This window comes from Heptranchias perlo, chromosome 31 (assembly GCF_035084215.1).
Source record: "Heptranchias perlo isolate sHepPer1 chromosome 31, sHepPer1.hap1, whole genome shotgun sequence".
Taxonomy (NCBI): domain Eukaryota; kingdom Metazoa; phylum Chordata; class Chondrichthyes; order Hexanchiformes; family Hexanchidae; genus Heptranchias; species Heptranchias perlo.
This window is the reverse complement of record NC_090355.1, coordinates 2656178-2683284: the sequence shown is the minus strand read 5'-3', so window position 1 is coordinate 2683284 and position 27107 is coordinate 2656178. Positions and strand designations below refer to the sequence as shown.

The following is a 27107-nucleotide window of genomic DNA, read 5'->3' as shown; positions in this document are numbered from 1 at the left end:
GTCTACAGGAGAGATAGGGAAAATGGAAGAGGGGGAGGAGTAGCCTCAATGATTAGAGATGAAATCACTTCAATGATAAAGGAGGATATAACGAGAGGTAAGCAGCCAACAGAGACCTTATGGGTTGAATTGAGAAATAGGAAAGGATCTAAGACTATAGTGGGAGTTGTGTATAGGACCCCTGGCAGCAGCTCTGAAGTGCTAGATTGTATAAATGCAGAGATTAGACAAGCATGTAAGAAAGGCATAGTGGTCTTAATGGGGGACTTTAACCTTCACATAGATTGGGAAAAGCAGACTAGCAACTGTCAGAAAGGTAGTGAATTTCTTGAGTGTGTCGGGGATAGTTTTCTACAGCAGTATGTCCTCGAGGCAACAAGGGGGCAAGCCATACTAGATTTAGTAATGAGTAATGAACCAGATTTAGTTAACAGCGTAACTGTGTGAACATCTATCCAATAGTGATCATAACATGATCGAGTTCAAGGTGAATCAGCTGCTAAGATTCTAGACTTGGGTAAGGCCGACTTCAATGGGATGAGACAGAGACTGTCCACAGTAAACTGGGCAAATCTGTTAATGGGTAAAACGACTGATGATCAGTGGGAAATGTTTAAAGAAACATTTAACGTGATACAGAATCGGTTTATACCCCTGAGGGGCAAGAACTCTACTTGCCAAAAAAAACAGCCATGGACAACTAAAGAGGTAAGGGATAGTATAAGGCATAAGGAAAGGGCATACAAAAAGGCAAAAAATGGCACAGATCCTGGCGAATGGGAAAGATACAAAGATCAACAAAGGGTCACAAAACAGATAGTAAGAGCTACAAAAAGAGAGTATGAAAAGAAACTTACAAGGGATATCAAAAACAATACGAAGAACTTTTATAGTTATATTAGGAAAAAGAGGGTGGTCAGGAGCAGTGTTGGCCCCTTAAAAACTGAAAGTGGGGATATTGTCATTGACAATGGGGAAATGGCGGACATGTTGAACAATTACTTTGCGTCAGTATTTACAGTCGAAAAAGAGGATAGCATGCCGGAAATCCCAAGAAAACTAATATTGAATTGGGAAAGGGACTCAATAAAATTAACATAAGTGAAACAACCGTAATGAAGAAAAAAATAGCACTAAAGAGTGAAAAATCCCCAGGATCAGATGGTTTCCATCCCAGGGTTTTAAAGGAAGTAGGTGAGCACATTGCGGATGCCCGAACTATAATCTTTCAAAGTTCTCTAGATTCAGGAACTGTCCCTCTAGATTGGAAAATTGTACATGTCACTCCGCTTTTTAAGAAAGGAGAGAGAGGGAAACCGGGGAATTATAGACCAGTTAGCCTAACATCTGTGGTGGGGAAAATGCTGGAGTCTATAATTAAGGATAGGGTGACTAAACACCTCGAAAATTTTCAGTTAATCAGAGAGAGCCAGCATGGATTTGTGAAAGGTAGGTCGTGCCTGACAAACCTGATTGAATTTTTTGAAGAGGTGACTAAAGTAGTGGACAGGGGAATGTCAATGGATGTTATTTATATGGACTTCCAGAAGGCATTTGATAAAGTCCCATATAAGAGACTGTCAGGTACATAGATCATTGAAGTGTCATGAACAGGTGCAGAAAATAATCAATAAGGCTAATGGATTGCTGGCCTTTATATCGAGAGGACTAGAGTACAAGGGGGCAGAAGTTATGCTGCAGCTATACAAAACCCTGGTTAGACCGCACCTGGGGTACTGTGAGCAGTTCTGGGCACCGCACCTTCGGAAGGACATATTGGCTTTGGAGGGAGTGCAGCGTAGGTTTACTAGAATGATACCCAGACTTCAAGGGTTAAGTTATGAGGAGAGATTACACAAATTGGGGTTGTATTCTCTAGAGTTTAGAAGGTTAAGGGGTGATCTGATCGAAGTTTATAAGATATTAAGGGGAACAGATAGGGTGGATAGAGAGAAACTATTTCCGCTGGTTGGGGATTTTAGGAGTAGGGGGCACAGTCTAAAAATTAGAGCCAGACCTTTCAGGAGTGAGATTAGAAAACATTTCTACACACAAAGGGTGGTAGAAGTTTGGAACTCTCTTCCACAAACGGCACTTGATGCTAGCTCAATTGCTAAATTTAAATCTGAGATAGATAGCTTTTTGGCAACCAAAGGTATTAAGGGATATGTACCTGAACCCCTAAGTCCCTTTCGATACCCACTGTTTTTAACTTTTTACTATTTAGAAAGTACCCCGTTCTATCCTTTTTTGGTCCAAAGTGACCTCACATTTGTCTACATTGAATTCCATTTGCCACAGTTTTGCCCATTCACCTAATCTATCATAATCTTATCAAATGGCGGAGCGGGCTCGAGGGCCTGAATGGCCTACTCCTGTTCCTATGTTCCTACTGACCCCCGTCACTGACCATGTCACTGACCCCATCAGTGACCCCGTCACTGACCCCCGTCACTGGCACATGGCGTCGTTGGGTCTTTTCTAGGCGAGGGTCTCCGTGCAGAATGGTCGGTCTGAACAGTCACGCTGAGGATGGATGAATATTCTGCCATGTTACTCCATTATCCCTGGCGGATGTGCGAGTGTTTATCCAGAACTGTCCCTCAGGACAGTAAATGGGCAGAGTGGAGAACAGGACGGGACAGGTGATACATGATCCATGGCGGGGAGGGGTGGGGGGGGGGGGGGAGCGGGGGTGGCCTCGACAAGCTGAGAGGCCTTTTGATGTTCAGTTCTTTCTTAAGATCATGTCCAATGATAAACCAGTCAGCCAGGGTTGGCAGGGCACCCTCAGTCGCTGCACATTAAACCCATCTCTCGTCTTTCAACAGGAGCCTCTGCCGTGCTGCTGCAGATTAAACCAGTCCCAGTGCAAGCCTCACTCACCTTCTTTCACCACTTCTACATTGCTCTTTGGAATGGCTCTTACGTCAGTGTCGCCATGGAATACGCAAAGTACCAAATGCAGAACGACGCCAGGTACAAACCAGCATCAGGTTACTGAGCAGAAAGCACCGCGACTGGATTCATGGGAGGTTGGACCAATCTACAGTGTAATGTGCCATATCCCAAACACTGGCCTCATCAGCACAGCACAAGGTCCAAGGCTGATCATCAGGCTCCCCTTTTATTACACGGGCACACTGAGATTCTCTTGGATGGGGACACGGCTCCAATACCAATGATTCTCCTACAGTTTGGACCAAACGCCTGTTGTGTTTTCTCTACAACCAGTGGAGTGCGCTGCTATCCCCTTATAATAGCACTCTCAGATTATGTCACTCAGCACTCCTCATCCACCCTCCTCACTCCTCATCCACCCTCCTCACTCCTCATCCACCCTCCTCACTCCTCATCCACCCTCCTCACTCCCCATCCACACTCCTCATTCCCCACCCACACTCCTAACTCCCGTTCACTCTCCTCACTCCCCATCCACCCACCTCACTTCCCATCCACCCTCCTCACTCTCCACCCACCCTCCTCACTCCCCATCCACCTTCCTCACTCCCCATCCACCCTCCTCACTCCCCATCTACCTTTCTCACTCCCCATCCACACTCCTCACTCCTCATCCACCCTCCTCACTTCCCATCCACCCTCCTCACTCCCCATCCACCCTCCTCACTCCCCATCCACCCATCTCACTCCCCATCCACACTCCTCACTCCTCATCCACCCTCCTCACTCCCCATCACCCTCCTCACTCCTCATCCACCCTCCTCACTCCCCATCCACCCTCCTCACTTCCCATCCACCCTCCTCACTCCCCATCCACCCTCCTCACTTCCCATCCACCCTCCTCACTCCCCATCCACCCATCTCACTCCCCATCCACACTCCTCACTCCTCATCCACCCTCCTCACTCCTCATCCACCCTCCTCACTCCTCATCCACCCTCCTCACTCCCCATCCACCCTCCTCATTCCCCACCCACACTCCTAACTCCCGTTCACTCTCCTCACTCCCCATCCACACTCCTCACTCCCCATCCACCCTCCTCACTCCCCATCCACCCTCCTCACTCCTCATCCACCCTCCTCACTCCCCATCCACCCTCCTCACTTCCCATCCACCCTCCTCACTCCCCATCCACCCTCCTCACTTCCCATCCACCCTCCTCACTCCCCATCCACCCATCTCACTCCCCATCCACACTCCTCACTCCTCATCCACCCTCCTCACTCCTCATCCACCCTCCTCACTCCTCATCCACCCTCCTCACTCCCCATCCACCCTCCTCATTCCCCACCCACACTCCTAACTCCCGTTCACTCTCCTCACTCCCCATCCACACTCCTCACTCCCCATCCACCCTCCTCACTCCCCATCCACCCTCCTCACTCCCCATCCACCCTCCTCACTCCCCATGCACCCTCCTCACTCCCCATCCACCCTCCTCACTCCCCATCCACCCTCCTCACTCCCCATCCACCCTCCTCACTCCCCATGCACCCTCCTCACTCCCCATTCACCCTCCTCACTCCCCGTCCACACTCCCTTAGCATTGTAATATAGTATACAATAAAATGTACAGAATAGTATAGGTTAGAAAGGATAAGATGGTATATGATGGAGTGTCCTGGCTAGTATAAGATAGAATATTAAGGATGGTATAGGGTTGAATGTTAAGGATAATATCGAATAGAAAGTACAGCATAGTAAAGGGTAGAATCTATAGGATAGTATTGGATACAAAGTAAATTATAGCATAGGATAGAAAGTACGGTGTAATATAGGTTAGAATGTATGGGATGGTATAAGATAGAATGTACAGGATAATATAGGGTAGAATGTACAGGATAGTGTAGGATATAATGTAAATTATAGTATGCGATAGAATGCATAGGATCTACAGGATAGTATAGCGTAGAATCTACATGATAATATGGGATAAAATCTACAGGATAGTATAGGATAGACTGTACAGCATAGGATTGAATGTACAGGATGGTATATGATAGAATGTACAGGATAGAATGTACAGGATGGTTTGGGTAGAATCTATAGGATAGCATAGGGTAGAATGTACAGGATAGAATGTACAGGACAGTACAGGATAGAGTGTGCAAGATAGTATAGGATAGACTGTACAGGATAGACTGTACAGGATAGTTTAGGATAGACTGTACAGGATAGTACAGGATAGACTGTACAGGATAGACTGGACAGGATAGACTATACAGGATAGTACAGGATAGACTGTACAGGATAGACTGGACAGGATAGACTGTACAGGATAGTACAGGATAGACTGTACAGGATAGACTGTACAGGATAGACTGTACAGAATAGTTTAGGATAGACTGTACAGGATAGTACAGGATAGACTGTACAGAATAGTATAGGATAGACTGTACAGGATAGTATAGGATAGACTGTACAGGATAGTTTAGGATAGAATGTACAAGATAGTACAGGATAGAATGGACAGGATGGGCAGTTTGCCCTGGGTTCTGTTGGGTAGCTGATCGTTCCCACCCTGTACCCACTCTGGTGTGAGTGAGAGGGCCCGGCACATCACTCAACAGCTGTACAAATAGAAGAGAAGTCAGCGTTTCAGGTGTGGACTCTTGGTCAGACCGCAGTGTACACCTGAAACGTTACTTTGGTTTTTATTAATTCTCAGGATGTGAATGTCGCTGGCAAGGCTGGCATTTATTGCCCGTCCCTCATTGCCCTGAGAAGGTGGCGGTGGGCCTTCACAACTGAGCGGCTTGCTAGGCCATTTCAGTTAGGAGTCAACCACGTTGGAGGGAGTCACATGTAGACCAGACCGGGTATGAACGGGAAGGTCCTGAAGGACATTAGTGAACCAGTTGGGTTTTGATGACAACCCCACAGTTTCATGGTCACTTATAATTTCCATATTTTTTAAAAACTGAATTCAAATTCTCAAACCACCATAGTGGGATTTCAACTCACACTCTCTGGATTATTAGCCCAGGCCTCTGGATGACTAGTCCACATAACCACATCACCACTTGCGGTGTAGGACCCTGTTTGTTCTCTACACAGCCCTGAGCTGCTGAGTGTTGGCAGTATTTTCTGTTTCTATTTGTGTCTCTGCAGATTTGGGAGGTTCTGGTGCTGCTTTGTGTTACTTGGATTGGACACGTTCATCAATTTGCTGGAGATCAAATGTGACATGTTACACCAGACCATGGAGAATATCGAGCAGGAGGTGGCCCACACTAGCAACCAGGACTGGCTGAATCCTGCACCGTACACCCCTGCAGGTAATGGCACACCGTACATCCGGAGTACACACTGAGACTAGGCACTCGACCTGTACATCCGGAGTACACACTGAGACTAGGCACTCGACCTGTACATCCGGAGTACACACTGAGACTAGGCACTCGACCTGTACATCCGGAGTACACACTGAGACTAGGCACTCGACCTGTACATCCGCAGTACGCACTGAGACTAGGCACTCGACCTGTACATCCGCAGTACACACTGAGACTAGGCACTCGACCTGTACAAACGCAGTACACACTGAGACTAGGTATTCGACCTGTACATACACAGTACACACTGAGACTGGGCACTTGACCTGTACAAACGCAGTACACACTGAGACTAGGCACTCGACCTGTACAAACGCAGTACACACTGAGACTAGGTATTCGACCTGTACATACGCAGTTCACACTGAAACTAGGCACTCCATCTGTACATACAGATTTCATACCAAGACTAGACACTTGACCTGTACATACACAGTATACACTGAGACTAGGCACTCGACCTGTACATCCGCAGTACACACTGAGACTAGGCACTCGACCTGTACATACACAGTACACACTGAGACTAGGCACTCGACCTGTACATACACAGTATACACTGAGACTAGGCACCCGACCTGTACATACACAGTACACACTGAGACTAAGCACTTGACCTGTACATACGCAGTACACACTGAGACTAGGCACTCGACCTGTACATACACAGTATACACTGAGACTAGGCACCCGACCTGTACATACACAGTACACACTGAGACTAAGCACTTGACCTGTACATACGCAGTACACACTGAGACTAGGCACTCGACCTGTACATACACAGTATACACTGAGACTAGGCACTCGGCCTGTACATACACAGTACACACGAGACTAGGCACTCGGCCTGTACACACGCTGTACACACTGAGCCTAGGCACTCGACCTGTACATAAGCAATACACACCGAGACTAGGCACTCGACCTGTACATGCACAGTACACACTGAGACAATGTACTCGAGCTGTACATATGCAGTAGACACTGAGTGTAGGCACTCGACCTGTACATACACAGTACACATCCAAACAAGGCACATGACCTGTACATACACAGTACACACTGAGACAAGGCACTCGACCTGCATATATGCAGTACACACCGAGACAAGGCACTTAACTCTGTACACATGCAATTCACACTGAGACGAGGCACTCAACCTGTACATACACAGTTCACACTGAGACTAGGCACTCGACTTGTACATACACAGTTCACACCGAGACTAGGCACTCGACCTGTACATACGCAGTACACAGTGAGACTAGGCACTCGACCTGTACGTACACAATTCACACCTAGACTAGGCACTCGACCTGTACATACGCAGTACACAGTGAGACTAGGCACTCGACCTGTACATACACAGTTCACACCGAGACTAGGCACTCGACCTGTACATACGCAGTACACAGTGAGACTAGGCACTCGACCTGTACATCCGCAGTACACACTGAGACTAGGCACTCGACCTGTACATACACAGTACACACTGAGACTAGGCACTCGACCTGTACAGACGCAGTACACACTGAGACTAGACACTCGACCTATAAATACTCAGTTCACACTGAGACTGGGCACTCAACCTGTACATACACAGTATAATTCGTGACTAGGCACCCGACCTGTACATATGTAGTACATACCGAGACTAGGCACTCGAGCTGTACATATGCAGTACACACCGAGACTAAACCCTCAACCTGTACATACACATTACACTGTGAGACTAGGCACTCGACCTGTACATATGTAGTACACACCGAGAATAGGCACTCGAACTGTACATACGCAGTAAATAGTGTGACTAGGCACTCGACCTGTACATAAACAGTACACACTGAGACTAGGCACTCGACCTGTACATAAACAGTACACACCGACACTAGGCACTCGACCTGTACATAAACAGTACACAGTGAGACTAGGCACTCGACCTGTACATAAACAGTACACACCGAGACTAGGCACTCGACCTGTACATAAACAGTACACAGTGAGAGTAGGCACTCGACCTGTACATAAACAGTACACAGTGAGACTAGGCACTCGACCTGTACATAAACAGTACACACCGAGACTAGGCACTCAACCTGTACATAAACAGTACACAGTGAGACTAGGCACTCGACCTGTACATAAACAGTACACAGTGAGACTAGGCACTCGACCTGTACATAAACAGTACACAGTGAGACTAGGCACTCGACCTGTACATAAACAGTACACAGTGAGACTAGGCACTCGACCTGTACATAAACAGTACACAGTGAGAGTAGGCACTCGACCTGTACATAAACAGTACACAGTGAGACTAGGCACTCGACCTGTACATAAACAGTACACAGTGAGACTAGGCACTCGACCTGTACATAAACAGTACACAGTGAGACTAGGCACTCGACCTGTACATAAACAGTACACACCGAGACTAGGCACTCGACCTGTACATAAATAGTACACAGTGAGACTAGGCACTCGACCTGTACATAAACAGTACACAGTGAGACTAGGCACTCGACCTGTACATAAACAGTACACAGTGAGAGTAGGCACTCGACCTGTACATAAACAGTACACAGTGAGACTAGGCACTCGACCTGTACATAAACAGTACACACCGAGACTAGGCACTCAACCTGTACAATAGCAGTACACAGTGAGACTAGGCACTCGACCTGTACATAAACAGTACACAGTGAGACTAGGCACTCGACCTGTACATAAACAGTACACAGTGAGACTAGGCACTCGACCTGTACATAAACAGTACACAGTGAGACTAGGCACTCGACCTGTACATAAACAGTACACAGTGAGAGTAGGCACTCGACCTGTACATAAACAGTACACAGTGAGACTAGGCACTCGACCTGTACATAAACAGTACACAGTGAGAGTAGGCACTCGACCTGTCCATAAACAGTACACAGTGAGACTAGGCACTCGACCTGTACATAAACAGTACACACCGAGACTAGGCACTCAACCTGTACATATGCAGTTCACACTGAGACTAGGCACTCGACCTGTACATATGCAGTTCACACTGAGACTAGGCACTCGACCTGTACATATGCAGTTCACACTGAGACTAGGCACTCGACCTGTACATACACAGTTCACACCAAGACTAGGCACTTGATCTGTACATACACAGTACACAGTGAGACGAGGCACTTGGCCTGTACATACGCAGTACACACAGAGACTAGGCACTCAACTTGTACATACGCAGTACACACTGAGACTAAGCACTTGACCTGTACATACACAATACACACCAAGAGTAGGCACTTAGCCTGTACACACGCAGTACACACTGAGGATAGGCACTCGACCTGTACATACTTAGTACACACTGAGACTAGGCACTCGACCTGTACATGCACAGTACACACCGAGACTAGGCACTCGACCTGTACGTATGCAGTACAAACTGAGACTAGGCACTCAACCTGTACATATGCAGTTCACACCGAGACTAGGCACTCGACCTGTACATACGCAGTACAACCCTGAGACTAAGCACTCGACCCATGCACAAGCAGTACACACGAGTGTAGGCACTCGACCTGTACATACACAGTACACACTGAAACTAAGCACTTGATCTGCACGAACACAGTACAAACCCAAGACTAGCACTCGACCTGTACATACGCAGTACACGCCAAGAGTAGGCACTCGACCTGTACACACACAGTGCACACCGAGTCTAGGCACTCGACCTGTACATATGCAGAACACAGTGGGACTAGGTACTCGATCTGTAGATATGCAGTACACACTGAGATTAAGCACTCAACCTGTACATACGCAATATACCGTGAACACCACTCCCAACGACTGCCTGCGTTATAACCGTCACTGAATCTCAAAAAAACTTCTTGGGCTGTGAAGCACTATAGCGGGTGTATAAATGCACCCTCTGCTCTGGCAGGCTGTTAGAACAGAGCTCGAGTTTGTATATTGTCCAAAGTGATGTAAGAATAAGAGCAAATCGGGGCACAGATCATCAGAACATCCACACATCTTACTGTTTTAGACCAGTGCAAGAGGCAAAAATAAAACAATAGGTCACACCACACCCTCATTAAAAGGCTCAGTTATAACACTCTCTCCCCTACACCCACCCTCAGTATAAGACTCTCAGTTATAACACTCTCTCCCCTACACCCACCCTCAGTATAAGGCTCTCAGTTATAACACTCTGTTACACCCCACCCTCATTACCCCGGAACATTAAATGTATCATTAAGATTGCAAAGTATTTTGGCCCAGTAGATAGTTGCTGCTCTGACTGGGTTTGCCGAGTTTCTCCTCCCCGTCGGGCGTCAGCCCACTGTAGGACACCATTCGCCAGACACTAGCAGCCATACCCTACCGTGACCATTACTAATGCATTAGGTGTGCAAACCAGGGCACTGGGAGTTGACAGACTATTCTCTCATGAAAAGCGTCACAGTCACAGTCAAGCCAGATCCTGCGCTCACACCGTCAGTAAGAGACCTCTGCTCCCCCCACCCCACCACCCCAGCACGTATCGCAACATCATGATTACCCATCCATTGAACTCTGTGGACAACGTGCTCAGAATCTTCCGATACACACAGGCTTGAGAAATGTCCACAAATGCACAGATTCAGCCTGGGTCTCCAGGCAGTGATGAGGACCAGGAATGCCAGCTGATTCTCAGAACTCAGGACTGCAGTTCAAACCTGGGGCCCTCTGTCTGTGTGGGTCAGGAGCTCCTGGCAGTGACTTTGCCCACTAGACTACTGCGGGCGCTTACTCCAACCTTCTGTTTTGTTTCCTTGAAATTGGGCTCCTGGAAATTGGACAGGGATGGATTCCTGATTGATTCCTAGTGTCAGCCTGATATCCTACCGTGTCCGGGAATCTGAGTGGCCCTTTAAGGGGTCATTTACAACATCACTCTCCCAACGGAAGGCTCACTGCCTGGAGCGTGATTGTGTAAAGTTACCCTCTGGTGTCAATCTGATATTGAACAATTTAACGGGGCCTGAGCAGATCGCTGGATTCACAGTCCCAGATATAATGGGGTCTCTGCTGCTTCAGTTCCAGATCAGGAAGCCCTTCTGTTAAAGATACAGAAGAGTCTGGAAGAACTCATTGTGAATCACGGCTCCATGTCATCAGTGCTGAAACTGCTCCATCTACTGATGAAAGAAGCAATCAAGAGGCTGTATCACACCAACACAGGTAGGGAGGGATGTGATGCAAGGACTAGAAAACAGCAGTATTTCAAATCACAATCCCTCCACCACTTGATATCTGTTAGCTGATATTAAATCCTTACCCTGCTGAATAAACAGTGACTCTGTACAGTTACACAGTGAGTAACCCTTACCCTGCTGAATAAACAGTGACTCTGTACAGTTACACAGTGAGTGACCCTTACCCTGCTGAATAAACAGTGACTCTGTACAGTTACACAGTGAGTAACCCTTACCCTGCTGAATAAACAGTGACTCTGTACAGTTACACAGTGAGTGACCCTTACTCTACTGAATAAACAGTGACTCTGTACAGTTACACAGTGAGTGACCCTTACCCTGCTGAATAAACAGTGACTCTGTACAGTTACACAGTGAGTGACCCTTACCCTGCTGAATAAACAGTGACTCTGTACAGTTACACAGTGAGTGACCCTTACCCTGCTGAATAAACAGTGACTCTGTACAGTTACACAGTGAGTGACCCTTACCCTGCTGAATAAACAGTGACTCTGTACAGTTACACAGTGAGTGACCCTTACCCTGCTGAATAAACAGTGACTCTGTACAGTTACACAGTGAGTGACCCTTACCCTGCTGAATAAACAGTGACTCTGTACAGTTACACAGCGAGTGACCCTTACCCTGCTGAATAAACAGTGACTCTGTACAGTTACACAGCGAGTGACCCTTACCCTGCTGAATAAACAGTGACTCTGTACAGTTACACAGCGAGTGACCCTTACCCTGCTGAATAAACAGTGACTCTGTACAGTTACACAGCGAGTGACCCTTACCCTGCTGAATAAACAGTGACTCTGTACAGTTACACAGCGAGTGACCCTTACCCTGCTGAATAAACAGTGACTCTGTACAGTTACACAGTGAGTGACCCTTACCCTGCTGAATAAACAGTGACTCTGTACAGTTACACAGTGAGTGACCCTTACCCTGCTGAATAAACAGTGACTCTGTACAGTTACACAGTGAGTGACCCTTACCCTGCTGAATAAACAGTGACTCTGTACAGTTACACAGTGAGTGACCCTTACCCTGCTGAATAAACAGTGACTCTGTACAGTTACACAGTGAGTGACCCTTACCCTGCTGAATAAACAGTGACTCTGTACAGTTACACAGTGAGTGACCCTTACCCTGCTGAATAAACAGTGACTCTGTACAGTTACACAGTGAGTGACCCTTACCCTGCTGAATAAACAGTGACTCTGTACAGTTACACAGTGAGTGACCCTTACCCTGCTGAATAAACAGTGACTCTGTACAGTTACACAGTGAGTGATCCTTACCCTGCTGAAAAGACAGGAATGACCTGATTATAGGGGGCCAATCGCACTAACTTTAGCTCACCTGCCATATTTTCAAATTTCTAACCCTTCGCACACAAAGCCAAGTTTATTACAGCCACAGTCTAAAATCATCGTATTTACTGTTTTAAAATTGTTCCAGAATTTCAGATCTACAAAACGAGTGTTAAAAACCCTGAACCTGAACAAGTGCTGTTTTCCAGCGTTCTGTTCTGTTCTGCGTTCTGTTAAATAGCTGCAGTGTTCTCAACGGGACAGACAGTGTTAATCCCACAGCCGGCTATGTGCTGGGTGCTGATATTGGCTCCAAGTATTTTTTTCTTTTTGTCAATTATCTCCCCTCCCCTCCTGATGGCGCTGACTCCTGCCGATGATGTTTGAGTCCATCAGACAAAAAAGTTTCTCTCTATCTATCTCATCAAATCCTTTAATCATTTTAAACACCTCGATTAGATCACCCCTCAATCCCCAGTGTTCAAGAACAGCAACACTGGCTGTTTTCTCCCTCCCTAACCAGGTGCTGCAAGAAAAGAATGTAGCATCCCTCCTGACACACGAGCAATAACTCAGCACAGTCCAAAAACCGATGGAAAATAACCCTTAATACCTTGACTACCGAATTGCATTTGTTGTGAAGGGGACGGTGAAATTAGAAGATGAATGGCAACATCTGAAAATCAGTGTGTGAGTGGCAGCGGGTGAGTGGGGTGTGAGTGGCAGTGGGTGAGTGGCAGTGGGTGAGTGGGGTGTGAGTGGCAGTGGGTGAGTGGGGTGTGAGTGGCAGTGGGTCAGTGGCGGTGGGTGAGTGGGGTGTGAGTGGCAGTGGGTGAGTGGGGTGTGAGTGGCAGTGCGTGAGTGGGGTGTGAGTGGCAGTGGGTCAGTGGCAGTGGGTGAGTGGGGTGTGAGTGGCAGTGGGTGAGTGGGGTGTGAGTGGCAGTGGGTGAGTGGGGTGTGAGTGGCAGTGGGTGAGTGGGGTGTGAGTGGCAGTGGGTGAGTGGGGTGTGAGTGGCAGTGGGTCAGTGGCAGTGGGTGAGTGGGGTGTGAGTGGCAGTGGGTGAGTGGGGTGTGAGTGGCAGTGGGTGAGTGGGGTGTGAGTGGCAGTGGGTGAGTGGGGTGTGAGTGGCAGTGGTTGATCTGACTGGCTGCTTCAATGCTGATGGTCTTTCTTTTCCCCACAGACCATGTCACAGTGAAGTTGACTGCAAATATAATCGGCATCCCAGGAGTTTCCTCCATGCTTGATTTACTGGGATTTCGCTTCCAGTCTCTGGCCTCTATCCCACCCAAAATGGGAGACAGGACCTTCCAGCCGGCACGGGAATCAGCGGCAATGGGAGACGTATCACATCATTCCACACTGCCTCTGTCCAATGCCCACCCAGTGGCTGTGATCTTCCCGCACTGGAATCCGGACAAACTGATTTGTGTCGCACAGCAGGCCATCGCTGCTCTTATTGGTCAGCAGCAGATTGTTTATACTAAACCCTCAGCCAATCCGATCTGTGCACATGTTACCCATAGTCAGTCCAATCCATCACCCACCAATACCCTGACTCCACCCTCAATCACCCACCAATACCCTGACCCCACCCTCGATCACCCACCAATACCCTGACCCCACCCTCAATCACCCACCAATACCCTGACTCCACCCTCAATCACCCACCAATACCCTGACTCCACCCTCAATCACCCACCAATACCCTGACCCCACCCTCGATCACCCACCAATACCCTGACTCCACCCTCGATCACCCACCAATACCCTGACTCCACAATCGATCACCCACCAATACCCTGACTCCACCCTCAATCACCCACCAATACCCTGACCCCACCCTGGATCACCCACCAATACCCTGACCCCACCCTGGATCACCCACCAATACCCTGACCCCACCCTCAATCACCCACCAATACCCTGACTCCACCCTCGATCACCCACCAATGCTCTGACTCCACCCTCAATCACCCACCAATACCCTGACTCCACCCTCAATCACCCACCAATACCCTGACTCCACCCTCGATCACCCACCAATGCTCTGACTCTACCCTCGATCACCCACCAATGCTCTGACTCCACCCTCAATCACCCACCAATACCCTGACTCCACCCTCGATCACCCACCAATGCTCTGACTCTACCCTCGATCACCCACCAATACCCTGACTCCACCCTCGATCACCCACCAATGCTCTGACTCCACCCTCGATCACCCACCAATTCTCTGACTCCACCCTCGATCACCCACCAATGCTCTGACTCCACCCTCGATCACCCACCAATGCTCTGACTCCACCCTCGATCACCCACCAATGCTCTGACCCCACCCTCGATCACCCACCAATGCTCTGACTCCACCCTCGATCACCCACCAATGCTCTGACTCCACCCTCGATCACCCACCAATGCTCTGACTCTACCCTCGATCACCCACCAATGCTCTGACTCCACCCTCGATCACCCACCAATGCTCTGACCCCACCCTCGATCATCCACCAATGCTCTGACTCTACCCTCGATCACACATAGGAAGATTCCAGCTTCATTTCCTAATCTGAGATGAGTTAGCTGTTGTCTAGCCTGGCAGTTGGGCAGTATGATTGGTCTCTGCACCCTAGTGTTAAGGAGGGAAAAGCAGGCCAAAGGTTCATGCTGCTGATTATTATCCAGTGAACCCTGGAATGTTTGTATATGTGCGGACGCTGGGTGAGGATAGGATTGGGCTCAGTTTTGATGGTCTTGTGGTCAGATAGCCCATCACCACTTACTGTTTACACTGGCACAGGACAAATGGGCACTAGCCTCGGCTACCAGTGACAGGCGGCACCCATGGTGCTATACACCAGCGTGAGGGGGAGGAGACAGGAAAAAAATACATTCCAATTAGAAAATCAGAGGGTGTTGCAATGATCAAAACTATTGACATTAAAACAGGAAATGCTGGAAATACTCAGCGAGTCAGGCAGTATCTGTGGAGAAAGAAACAGAGTTAACTTTTCAGGTCGATGACCCTTCGTCAGAACTGGAAGATGTTAAGAGATTATAAGCAAGTACAGAGTCAGGGAAAAGGGGAGGGAGAGGGAAAGAACAAAGTGGAAGGGTTGTGATAGGGTGGAGGGCTCTTTCAAAGAGGCGGTACAGGCACGATAGGCCGAATGGCCTTCCCTCTGTGCTGTATTGTTCTATTCTATGAGTGATTAAATGACAGAAAGGATAATGGTGCAGGGGCAAAGGGGGTGGTAATGGGACAAGTAAAGAAACTACAGAAAGAATGAAAATGTCCCCTGATTGATTTTTCAGTGACAGAATTCTGCTGCCGAGGCCTCTGTTGTACACTGTTTGAAGCTATCACCTTGTTCACTTGGCAACGGTCTCGCCTCTGAGTTCAAAGGTTGTGGATTTTAAGCCCCACTCCCGAACCTGAGCACCTAACCTAGGCTGACAATCCAGTACACTACCGAGGGAGTGCTGCATTGTTGGAGGGGAGACGTTAAACCGAGGCCTGGCCTGTGCAGCTGGCGTGGCCAAACAGCTGTAATTGGAAAAGGGTGGGGTTGGTGTTCAGGAATGATGAGATCAAAGGAGCTGATCTTCATCCAGGGTGTGTGTTTTGTGTTGGTTTCAGACCTCAGCGCCTGCTCTCAGTGTGTGAATGCCTTGATCTGGATCCTGCCGCTGACGCGTGACAGACTGGAGCAACTCATCACTTTGGTATGTACCATCTCATCCCTTGTTTCATCGCCTGCGTCCCATAGGTCCCTCAGACTTCGGCCCCAGCTGATGCTGAGATGACGTTTATCTTCTTCCTCCCTGATCCCTGCTCCCACAGAATGGTGATGGGTGATTGGCGATGGTTTTACTCCCTGCCCACTGGATGGCGATGGGTGATTGGTGATGGTTTTACTCCCTGCCCACTGGATGGCGATGGGTGATTGGCGATGGTTTTACTCTCTGCCCACAGGATGGTGATGGGTGATTGGCGATGGTTTTACTCCCTGCCCACTGGATGGCGATGGGTGATTGGTGATGGTTTTACTCTCTGCCCACAGGATGGTGATGGGTGATTGGTGATGGTTTTACTCCCTGCCCACTGGATGGCGATGGGTGATTGGTGATGGTTTTACTCCCTGCCCACTGGATGGCGATGGGTGATTGGTGATGGTTTTACTCCCTGCCCACTGGATGGCGATGGGTGATTGGTGATGGTTTTACTCCCTGCCCACTGGATGGCGATGGGTGATTGGTGATGGTTTTACTCCCTGCCCACAGGATGGCGATGGGTGATTGGTGATGGTTTTACTCCCTGCCCACTGGATGGCGATGGGTGATTGGCGATGGTTTTACTCTCTGCCCACAGGATGGTGATGGGTGATTGGTGATGGTTTTACTCTCTGCTTCCACATGGGGATAATGCCACTTGCTTCTGAGCCTCCTTAAATCCCAGCTCTTTGACCAAGGTTTTGGTTGCCTTTCTCATCTCTCCTACCATTGCAGGGTTACATTTGCTACCTTCTAATCCACGGGGACCGTTCTAGAATCTAGGGAATTCTGAAAGATCAAAACTAACCCTAACCCTAATGCACTATCTCTGCAGCCACTTCTTTTAAAGCCCTAGGATGTAGGCCACTAGGTCCAGGTGTAGATGCCTTGTTTATTACCACTAATAGAGCTGGTAAAACCTGCTGAGACAGTCCCACACATTCTGGAGTGTCTCCAGCATGTGTTTGACATTAGTTTATAGCCCAGTTCTATTCAGCTTCATGGGTCTATTTCAGTCCCATTCAGATCATTAGGGAATCACCCACTGGTGTCCTGTCTTATGCAAAGTATTTGACAATTGAGCCCAGTTAGACCCTCACTGCTTCCAATTGAGACCTTATTTTCGTTAACAAGTTAATGGAGCCACTGTTCATGTGCCTCTTTGAATGCGTCATTTTAAATTTCTTCCATGGAGGCCTGTACTGTTGTTAGTGTCTGTTTCAGCTCACAGAGTTATTGTGATGCCAGCCCTTCTAGATCAGCTGTATTTGGTTTTGACATTCAGACAGTGCAGGTCATAAGAACATAAGAAATAAGAGCAGCAGTAGGCCATTCGGCCCCTCGATCCTGCTCCGCCATTCAATCAATCATGGCTGATCTTCGACCTCAACTCACTTTCCTGCCCGTTTCCCATATCCCTTTATTCCCCTAGAGTCAAAAAATCTACCTACCTCAGCCTTGAATATACTCAATGACTCAGCATCCATAGCCCTCTGGGGTAGAGAATTCCAAAGATTCACAACCCTCTGAGTGAAGAAATTCCTCCTCATCTCAGTCTTGAATGGCCAACCCTTATCCTGAGACTATGCCCCCTCGTTCTAGACTCTCCAGCCAGGGGAAACAATCTCTCAGCATGTACCAGGTCAAGCCCTCTCATAATCTTATATGTTTCAATGAGATCACCTCTCATTCTTCTGAACTCCAGAGAGTATAGGCCCATTCTACTCAACCTCTCCTCATAGGACAACCCTTTCATCCCAGGAATTAATCTGGTGAACCTTCGTTACACCGCCTCCAAGGCAAGTATATCCCTTAGATAAGGAGACCGAAACTTCTGCAGTACTCCAGGTGAGGTCTCACCAAAGCCCTGTACAATGGTAGTAAGACTTCCTTACTCTTGTACTCCAACCTCCTTGCAATAAAGGCTGACATGCCATTTGCTTTCCTAATTGCCTGCTGTACCTGGATACTAACTTTCTGTGTTTCTTGTACAAGGACACCCAAGTCTCTCTGAACACCAACATTTAATAGTTTCTCACCATTTAAAAAATATTCTGTTTTTCTATTCTTCCTACCAAAGTAAATAGCCTCACATTTCCCCACATTATACTCCATCTGCCACCTTCTTGCCCACTCACTTAACCTGTCTATATCCCTTTGCAGACTCTTTGTGTCCTCCTCACAACTTACTTTCTCACCTAGCTTTGTATCGTCGGCAAACTTGGATACATTACACTCAGTCCCTTCATCTAAGTCATTAATATAGTCCTTAGCACCCAGTGTTTTACCTAAATTGCCCCTCAGCTTTAGTTAAGAACATAAGAAATAGGAGCAGAAGTAGGCCATATGGCCCCTCGAGCTGCTCCGCCATTCAATCAGATGATGGCTGATCTTTGACCTCAGTTGGGTCAAGAAATGTTGTACAGTCACAAGTTAGAACTGGAACTTTGTTTCCATTATGGAAATGCTATGGATTCTAAAGAGACCAGATAATATAGACCATGACAAGCTATTTCACCTTGTCCAGAACAGTAAAACCAGAGGACACCAGAAGGGGGGTAAATTCAAAACTAATGTGTGGAAACAATAGTTCAGTGAGTGGTCAATCTCTGGAACAGGCTCCCGAGGGAGACGGTGGAAGCAGTTAGTATTGATTCATTCAAAGGCAAATTAGATAGATTTCTTTCAGAACATAATATTTTGGGAGGAACAGGTGACTTTGGACCTATGGTTCCCAAAGCTCTCCACGACTGGGGTTTTCCTCGCCTCATGTCTGGGTCTGCTGTAGACTAATTGATAGAGATTGATTGCTATGATTAATCAACAACTCCATTATTGTTGTATTATGGGACTGTCAGGATAGTCGAAGGTGAACTAGATGGACCTTGGTCTTTTATCGTCCAGCAATTCCTAAGTGCTTTCAAAGCCCTGAGATACTACTCCTCTCACATGGAGCAAGTTAGACTGTCTCGGTAGTTATTCATTTCTCAATATAAACCAACAACTAACCATTCGATAGTTAAATGACTGGGGTTGAGTGTATCCCACACCACCACCGAAAAGGCCCAAGTGGGAGGATAAAGGCCATTCTCCCTATTCCATGAATGCTTCCTTCTCAGTCAGTCTCCAATTAATGTTATGTGCAAGGCTGCCACACAGAGCAATTCTCACACATTTACTAAACACGAGCACGTTGCCGTTGACGTTGCCCACAGTTAGTTGATGAAGATCAGTTTTTTTATAGAACACTGCCAGAGTTGGGAGAGAAGCTTCGGAAACTCAACCCACAGCGCCACCAAGTGGCCAAAGCCTCAAACTACCTCATGAGAGTTGAGATGGCAAAATTGAATGGGAAATGTTGACATAGCAATTTGCAATGGTAAATAGCAACACAAAAGTGTGATGAACAGGAAGTGAGGTTTGTGAACAGGAAGTGTGTACACTACTCAAGATATTTAATAATATATATATCGAATGATACCGGGGCTAAAACGGTAAAATGATGGCAGGTTGCATAAACTTGGCTTGTAGTCCCTCCAGTATAGAAGGTTGAGGGGTGATCTGATCGAGGTGTTTAAAATGAAATAAGAGTTCGATAGGTTAGATACGGAAAAATTATTTCCTTTGGTGGAAGAATCCAGAACAAAGGAACACAATCTTAATATTAGAGCTGGACCGTTCAGGAGTGAAATCAGGAAGCACTTTTTCACACAAAGGGTAGTGGAAATCTGGAACTCTCTCCCACAACAGGCTGTGGATGGTGGGGTTCAGTTGGAGGTTTCAAGTCTGAGATTGATAGATGCTTGTTGGGTAAGAGTATCGAGGGATATGGAGCAACGGGGGGGGTAAAGGAGTTGAGGTACAGATCAGCTGTGATCTAACCGGATAGCAGAAGAGGCTCAAGGGCTTGAATGGCCTGCTCCTGTTCCGATGTATTATTATCCACAACTGCAGCACACAGATCGGATCTGACAACTGGTGTCATGGTTGCTCTTCAAAGGTGGTTTCTCCCTCCTGAATTGTACTACATTGGTATGCTCCAAAAGTGGTCTCTCCCTCCTGAATTGTACTACATTGGTATGCTCCAAAAGTGGTCTCTCCCTCCTGAATTGTACTACATTGGTATGCTCCAAAGCTGGTCTCTCCCTCCTGAATTGTACTACGTTGGTATGCTCCAAAGCTGGTCTCTCCCTCCTGAATTGTACTACGATGGTATGCTCCAAAGCTGGTCTCTCCGTCTGCTCCAAAGGTGGGTGGAGGGTGAAGAATGAAGGTGGAGTTTTCTTCACTGTTCGAATGATATGCATCCTCCACACACCCATCCTTCTGCACAGGATGTGGGGGCGTTTAGTTTTTCGGGGAGGGGGTTAGAGGTCGGTGTTTAGAGCTGCCCCCTGGAGCTGATCCTAGAGGTTTATATGACATGGAAGTAGGAGAGCATGTGTGGCACTGCCTATCTGCGACCTCGTGACCACACTCTCACATGTCTGCTCAGCACATGGTCTCCCCAAAACCAGCTGGGCTTTACTCCGACAGTGTGATGAGGATTGCTTCCCATTGAAAGAATGAGGACGGCCCCTAGCAGGTCAGTGGTGACTCTTCCTATCTCTGTGCTCCTGTGATCCTCGACAGTTACCCTTCTGCTCTTTGTTCTATTGCAGCTGGAGAAGAATCAGTCATCCCCCACGGTGTGCCCTAGACTGACGGAGAAAGGGGTGGCGACTCTCTGGAACCAGCCCCATCTCAGAGACTTTCTGCAGGTCATTGGATACGAGCAGGCTGGACTCTACCTGTTCCACAACCCCAGGGACCTCAACAAGTGCGTGCACCTCTCTGGCTGGAGCAGAATCCAACCCCCACTGCGTTTAATATAGTGACACACCAAGCATTGAGGGGGACTGGCTGCTGTACGGGCACGCTGGCACTTTCTGTTGGTAGAATTGGGTGTAACCGCAGGGCCGAGCCACACTCCTCTCGCTCCCCACACACCAGTCGGAGACGAGCGAGTCAGGAGCACCTGACTCCCTCAGGCCGTCCTTGACTATCTGCTAGTGGTTGGCACCGCAAAGCATTAGCAGGGGCGTGGGAGCAGGCTGTGGGCCTACTGCTTTGCCCATCGAATGGTGCATAATATAAGGGGAGGGAGAGGGGAGAAGGTGATGAATGCCTTACAAAGAGAGAAGGACTGAGAGTGCAAGCCACTGGGCATTGGTTGATACTCAGGCTCAATAGGGCCTGATGGACACTGGAGGGCTGATAATCTGCGGTCGGTCTAGCAGACTCCCACTGTAGGTTTGGTAGGGGATTGCCGGAATTGCCCATTTATACCCAGTCCCAGGCCTTAACTACACGTTGCCAGGCCTTCAACCACCCTTACAAGGCCATCAGTGAAAGGGGAGGGCGGGGACTCCATAATTCAGGAGATCATGCACCCTGGCAGACAGTCTGGACCCATTGTAAAGTCTGCACAGGTGCTCCTAATGTCACCAGGCATATCTTACTGACAACTGGCGGAAATGGGGCCCACCTGGGGCTCCAGACCCGGATTGGGGTTCCAGGCCTGGATTGGGGTTCCAGGCCCGGATTGGGGTTCCAGGCCCGGATTGGGGTTCCAGGCCCGGATTGGGGTTCCAGGCTTGGACTGGGGCTCCAGGCCTGGATTGGGGTTCCAGGCCAGTTTTGGGGTTCCAGGCCTGGATTGGGGATCCAGGTCCGTATTGGGGTTCCGGGCTTGGACTGGGGCTCCAGGCCCGGATTGGATTTCCACCTTTCCGGGATGGGGCCCAGACTCCTCCCCTCTGTCCAGCTAGCCCCTCCCCATGACCCCATGAACTTTGGTGGGGTCAGCAGAAGAGGTTTCAGGCGGATGCACTTATATCAGGATCCCCCTGCCCCCAGCCATACATTTTCAGGGCCGCCATCTCTACTCCAAGTACACTAACCTATCATAAACCCCATAGCTGGCTTGGCGAGTGCATTGTCGGTGTAGCACAGAGCCAGACAGTCCACAAGGTCCCAGGTTTGAGTCATAGAGTTATACAGAGTCATAGAGTTATACAGCACGGATAGAGGCCCTTCGGCCCATCGTGTCCGCGCCGGATCCCTGTCTGCACTGAATCTCAGCTGGGCTAGTGGTGGGGACGCTTCAGTTAGCCTCAGTGCCCCAGGCTAGGGAGGGGGGACATAACTAAATAGAATTGAACCTCTGGAAGGATATACCGGCCTTGGAGGGGGTAGAGCGCAGATTCACCAAGATGATACCAGGGCATAAAGGGTTAAATTATGAGGACAGCTTGCATAAATTTGGTTTATGTTCCCTCGAGTTTCGAAGATTGAGGGGTGATCTAATTGAGGTATTTAAAGTGATAAAGGAATTCGATATACAAAGGAACTATTTCTTCTGATGGGGGAATCCAGAACAATGGGGCATAATCTTAAAATTAGGAATGAAATCTGGAAACATTCTTTCACACAAAGAGGATAGGAAATCTGGAACTCTCTCCCACAAAAGGCTATGGATGCTGGGGACAATTGAAACTTTCGAGACTGAGATCGCTAGATTTTTGTTAGGTTATGGTATCAAGGGGTACGGAACCAAGGCGGGTAAATGCAGTTAAGGTACAGATCCGCCATGATCTGATTAAATGGCGGAACAGAATCGAGGGGCTGAATGGCTTCCTCCTGCTCCTATGCGAACAGTCAGGGTTCCTGGTCCTGATTGCTGTCCGGTCACCATTGGCGAATGTATGCCTGCAGGGAGTGGCCGAGCCCAGCTTTGGACCTGTGTAATGGTGAAGCAGGGCTGTATCGGCTATTGACCCAGTACAGCCAGTAGTGACCGGAACTCACAATCTGACTTTGCCCATTGAGCCGCACGTTCCCTTGCCCGTTGCTGGTGTGCCAGTCCTCAGGGCATGGCTCCAACTGTGTGACCCAGATGGCATGCCCAGGAACTACCAATCTAGTAATAGACCAGAGCTAGGAACAGGAGGAGGCCATTCAGCCCCTCAAGCCTATTCTGCCATTCAATTAGATCATGGCTGATCTGTATCTTAACTCCATTTACCCGCCTTGGTTCCGTAACCCTTAATACCCTTACCCAACAAAAATCTATCAATCTCAGTTTTGAAATTTTCAATTGTCCCTCAGCATCCACAACTTTTTGGGGGAGAGAGTTCCAGATTTCCACTCCCCTTTGTGTGAAGAACTGCTTCCTGATATCACCCCTGAACAGCCTAGCTCTAATTTTAAGGTTATGCCCCCTTCTTCTGGACTCCCCCCACCAGAGGAAAGAGTTTCTCTCTGTCTATCCTATCAAATCCTTCAATCATCTTAAACACATAAATTAGATCACCACTTAATCTTCTATATTCAAGGGAATACAAGCCTAGTCTATGCAACCTGACCCATTATTTAACCCTTTTAGTCCGGTATCATTCTGGTAAATCTGCGCTGCACCCCCTCCAAGGCCAATATATCCTTCCTGAGGCACGCTGCCCAGAACTGAACGCAGTGCTCGAGATGGGATCAGCCATATCCTGTAGTCACTGACACCGCCCAGTTTAGCATCAGGTGATGGGATGGACTTGTTATTGCCCCCCATTCACGTGGATCCAGCACCAGCACCAGCCCTCTGCTGGTCGCCATGAGTTGAAGGTGTTGATGTGGAAGCCTGGCAGCCCCAGTCTGGGAATCCCAGCTCTGAAGCTGAGTCACAGTGAGGAATATCCAGTTTATCAACTACGGACTCTGATCTATTCCACAGGTCACTGCTGCTGGGGAGTCTCAGCCTCTTCTTAGCCCTGCGTCCACAGCCACTACAGGGAGCTGAAGTCTCCAAACCAGACCCTCAGCAATACTCCTCAGCCAGCGTGAGAGAGGAACAATCCAGACAGGGTCCTCAGGAAACTTCGACACCGAGAGACGAGCAAACTAGACAGGATGCTCAGGAAACTTCAACATCGAGAGACGAGCAAACTAGACAGGATCTTCAGGAAACTTCGACACCGAGAGACGAGCAAACTAGACAGGATGCTCAGGAAACTTCAACATCGAGAGACGAGCAAACCAGACAGGATCCTCAGGAAACTTCGACACTGAGAGACGAGCAAACTAGACAGGATGCTCAGGAAACTTCAACACTGAGAGACGAGCAAACTAGACAGGGTCCTCAGGAAACTTCGACACCGAGAGACGAGCAAACTAGACAGGATGCTCAGGAAACTTCAACATCGAGAGACGAGCAAACCAGACAGGATCCTCAGGAAACTTCGACACTGAGAGACGAGCAAACCAGACAGGGTCCTCAGGAAACTTCAACATCGAGAGATGAGCAAACCAGACAGGATGCTCAGGAAACTTCAACATCGAGAGATGAGCAAACTAGACAGGATGCTCAGGAAACTTCAACATCGAGAGATGAGCAAACCAGACAGGGTCCTCAGGAAACTTCGATACTGAAAGACGAACAAACCAGACAGGGTCCTCAGGAAACTTCAACATCGAGAGATGAACAAACCAGACAGGATGCTCAGGAAACTTCGATACTGAAAGACGAACAAACCAGACAGGGTCCTCAGGAAACTTCGATACTGAAAGACGAACAAACCAGACAGGGTCCTCAGGAAACTTCAACATCGAGAGACAAGCAAACCAGACAGGATTCTCTGGAAACTTCGGCACCGGGAGATGAACAAACCAGACAGGGTCCTGAGGAAACTTCGACACTGAGAGACAAGCAAACTAGACAGGGTCCTCAGGAAACTTCAACATCGAGAGCCAAGAAAACCAGGCAGGATTCTCTGGAAACTTCGACATCGAGAGGCAAGAAAACCAGACAGGGTCCTCAGGAAACTTCGGCAGATACCGTGAGAGGCAAAAAAAACAAACAGGGTCCTCAGGAAAACGCGACAGACAGCAAAAGAACAACATATCCATCTGGAAAGTCAAAAGTCCATCTAAACACTCTGAAGCCATTGCTGGTGCTGAGACACCAGGTAAAGATCGACACACCGGAGTAATGAACACTGGGCAGGATCCTCTCTCCAATTACATCACAGACTGGATCCAGAGACATAGACATAGAATAATAATCAGGGGACATAGAATAATAATCAGGGGACATAGAATAATAATCAGGGGACATAGAATAATAATCAGGGGACATAGAATAATAATCAGGGGACATAGAATAATAATCAGGGGACAGAGAACAATTTTCATGGAAAATTTCAACCACCCCCAAATAAACTGGCAAGAAGAAGTAGTGAAAGGGGAAACGAGAATTGAGTTTTTACAGTATGTTCAGGGCTCCTTTCTTACCCAGTATGTAAGAAACCCAACAAGAGAGGAATCACTGCTGGATCTAGTAATGGGAAATGAACCAGAGCAGATAAGAGAAGTAAGCATAGGGGAACATCTAGGCAATAGCGATCATAACATAACAAGGTTTAAGATAATGATTGAGAAACACAAGTAAAACAAAGACCAAAGTAATAGATTGGAAAAAAAGCAAATTTTGAGGGGAGAATCGAACTAGGGAAGGTAAATTGGGAAAAAATATTGACAAAGAGATAGAACAGTGGTGGGAAATATTTAAAAAGGTGATCAACAGTGTTCAGGAGAAATATATTCCACTAAAAAACAAGAACAAACTAATCAATACTGAAACACCATGGATGAATAAAGAGATAAGGGCAAAATTGAAATTAAAGAAAAAAACACACACTAAGTACATAGACAATAACGGAGAGGATGACAAAAGGCAATATGAAGAGGTTAGGAAAGAAGTCAAAAACAATTAGGAAAGCAAAGAGGAACTATGAAATTAAATTATCAAAGAATATAAAAAGAAATAGTAAAGTATTCCACAGACACATAAATAACAAAAGAACAATCAGGATAGCGATAGGGCCACTAAGGGATGCAAAGATAAACTCACAGTAATGACAGTGAAATGGCAGAAATATCGAATAGTTACTTTGCCTCAGTATTTACCAGGGAGACTATGGTGGGCATGACATCACAATTTACATAAACAATTTGGACTTGGTAATTGGAAGTACAATTTCAAAATTTGCGTATGACACCAAATTGGGGGTTATAGTCAATACTGAGGAGGACTGCGACAAAATACTGGAAGACACTAATAAACTTGCAGAATGGGCGAGTAATTGGCAAATTTATTTCAATATAGATAAACGTTAGGTGGTACATTTTGGTAGGAGGAATAAGGCTTGCTGAGGTATAACTGGGAGGATGTTATAGCTTCAAACTAGTTGTCCTTGGTCACTGAGGCCTCAGGACGTCAGGGCCTCTCGTGATTTAATTAAGGGGTAACAAGGCATTGGGTGACTACCAGCTGCATCCCCCATGATAATTGGGCTAATACCAATCCTGTCACTGATATTACATCACAGATGCACAACATGTACACTCAATAGAATATCAGCAATTCACATCCAGAGTGCATCA

At 47.7% G+C, this 27107-nt stretch overlaps 1 protein-coding gene across 1 annotated transcript in view; it reads left to right on the top strand.

Moving 5' to 3' along the window:
• The window catches only part of LOC137300457 (tetratricopeptide repeat protein 28-like), a 389600-nt gene that overhangs the window by 351121 nt on the left and 11372 nt on the right, over positions 1 to 27107 (top strand). Inside the window, exons 15-21 of the mRNA XM_067969521.1 lie at positions 2832 to 2979; positions 6074 to 6240; positions 11386 to 11529; positions 14047 to 14325; positions 16501 to 16586; positions 21296 to 21453; positions 24400 to 25630. Of these exons, the coding sequence (XP_067825622.1) occupies positions 2832 to 2979; positions 6074 to 6240; positions 11386 to 11529; positions 14047 to 14325; positions 16501 to 16586; positions 21296 to 21453; positions 24400 to 25630 (2213 nt within the window). The remainder of the gene's footprint in view (positions 1 to 2831; positions 2980 to 6073; positions 6241 to 11385; positions 11530 to 14046; positions 14326 to 16500; positions 16587 to 21295; positions 21454 to 24399; positions 25631 to 27107) is intronic.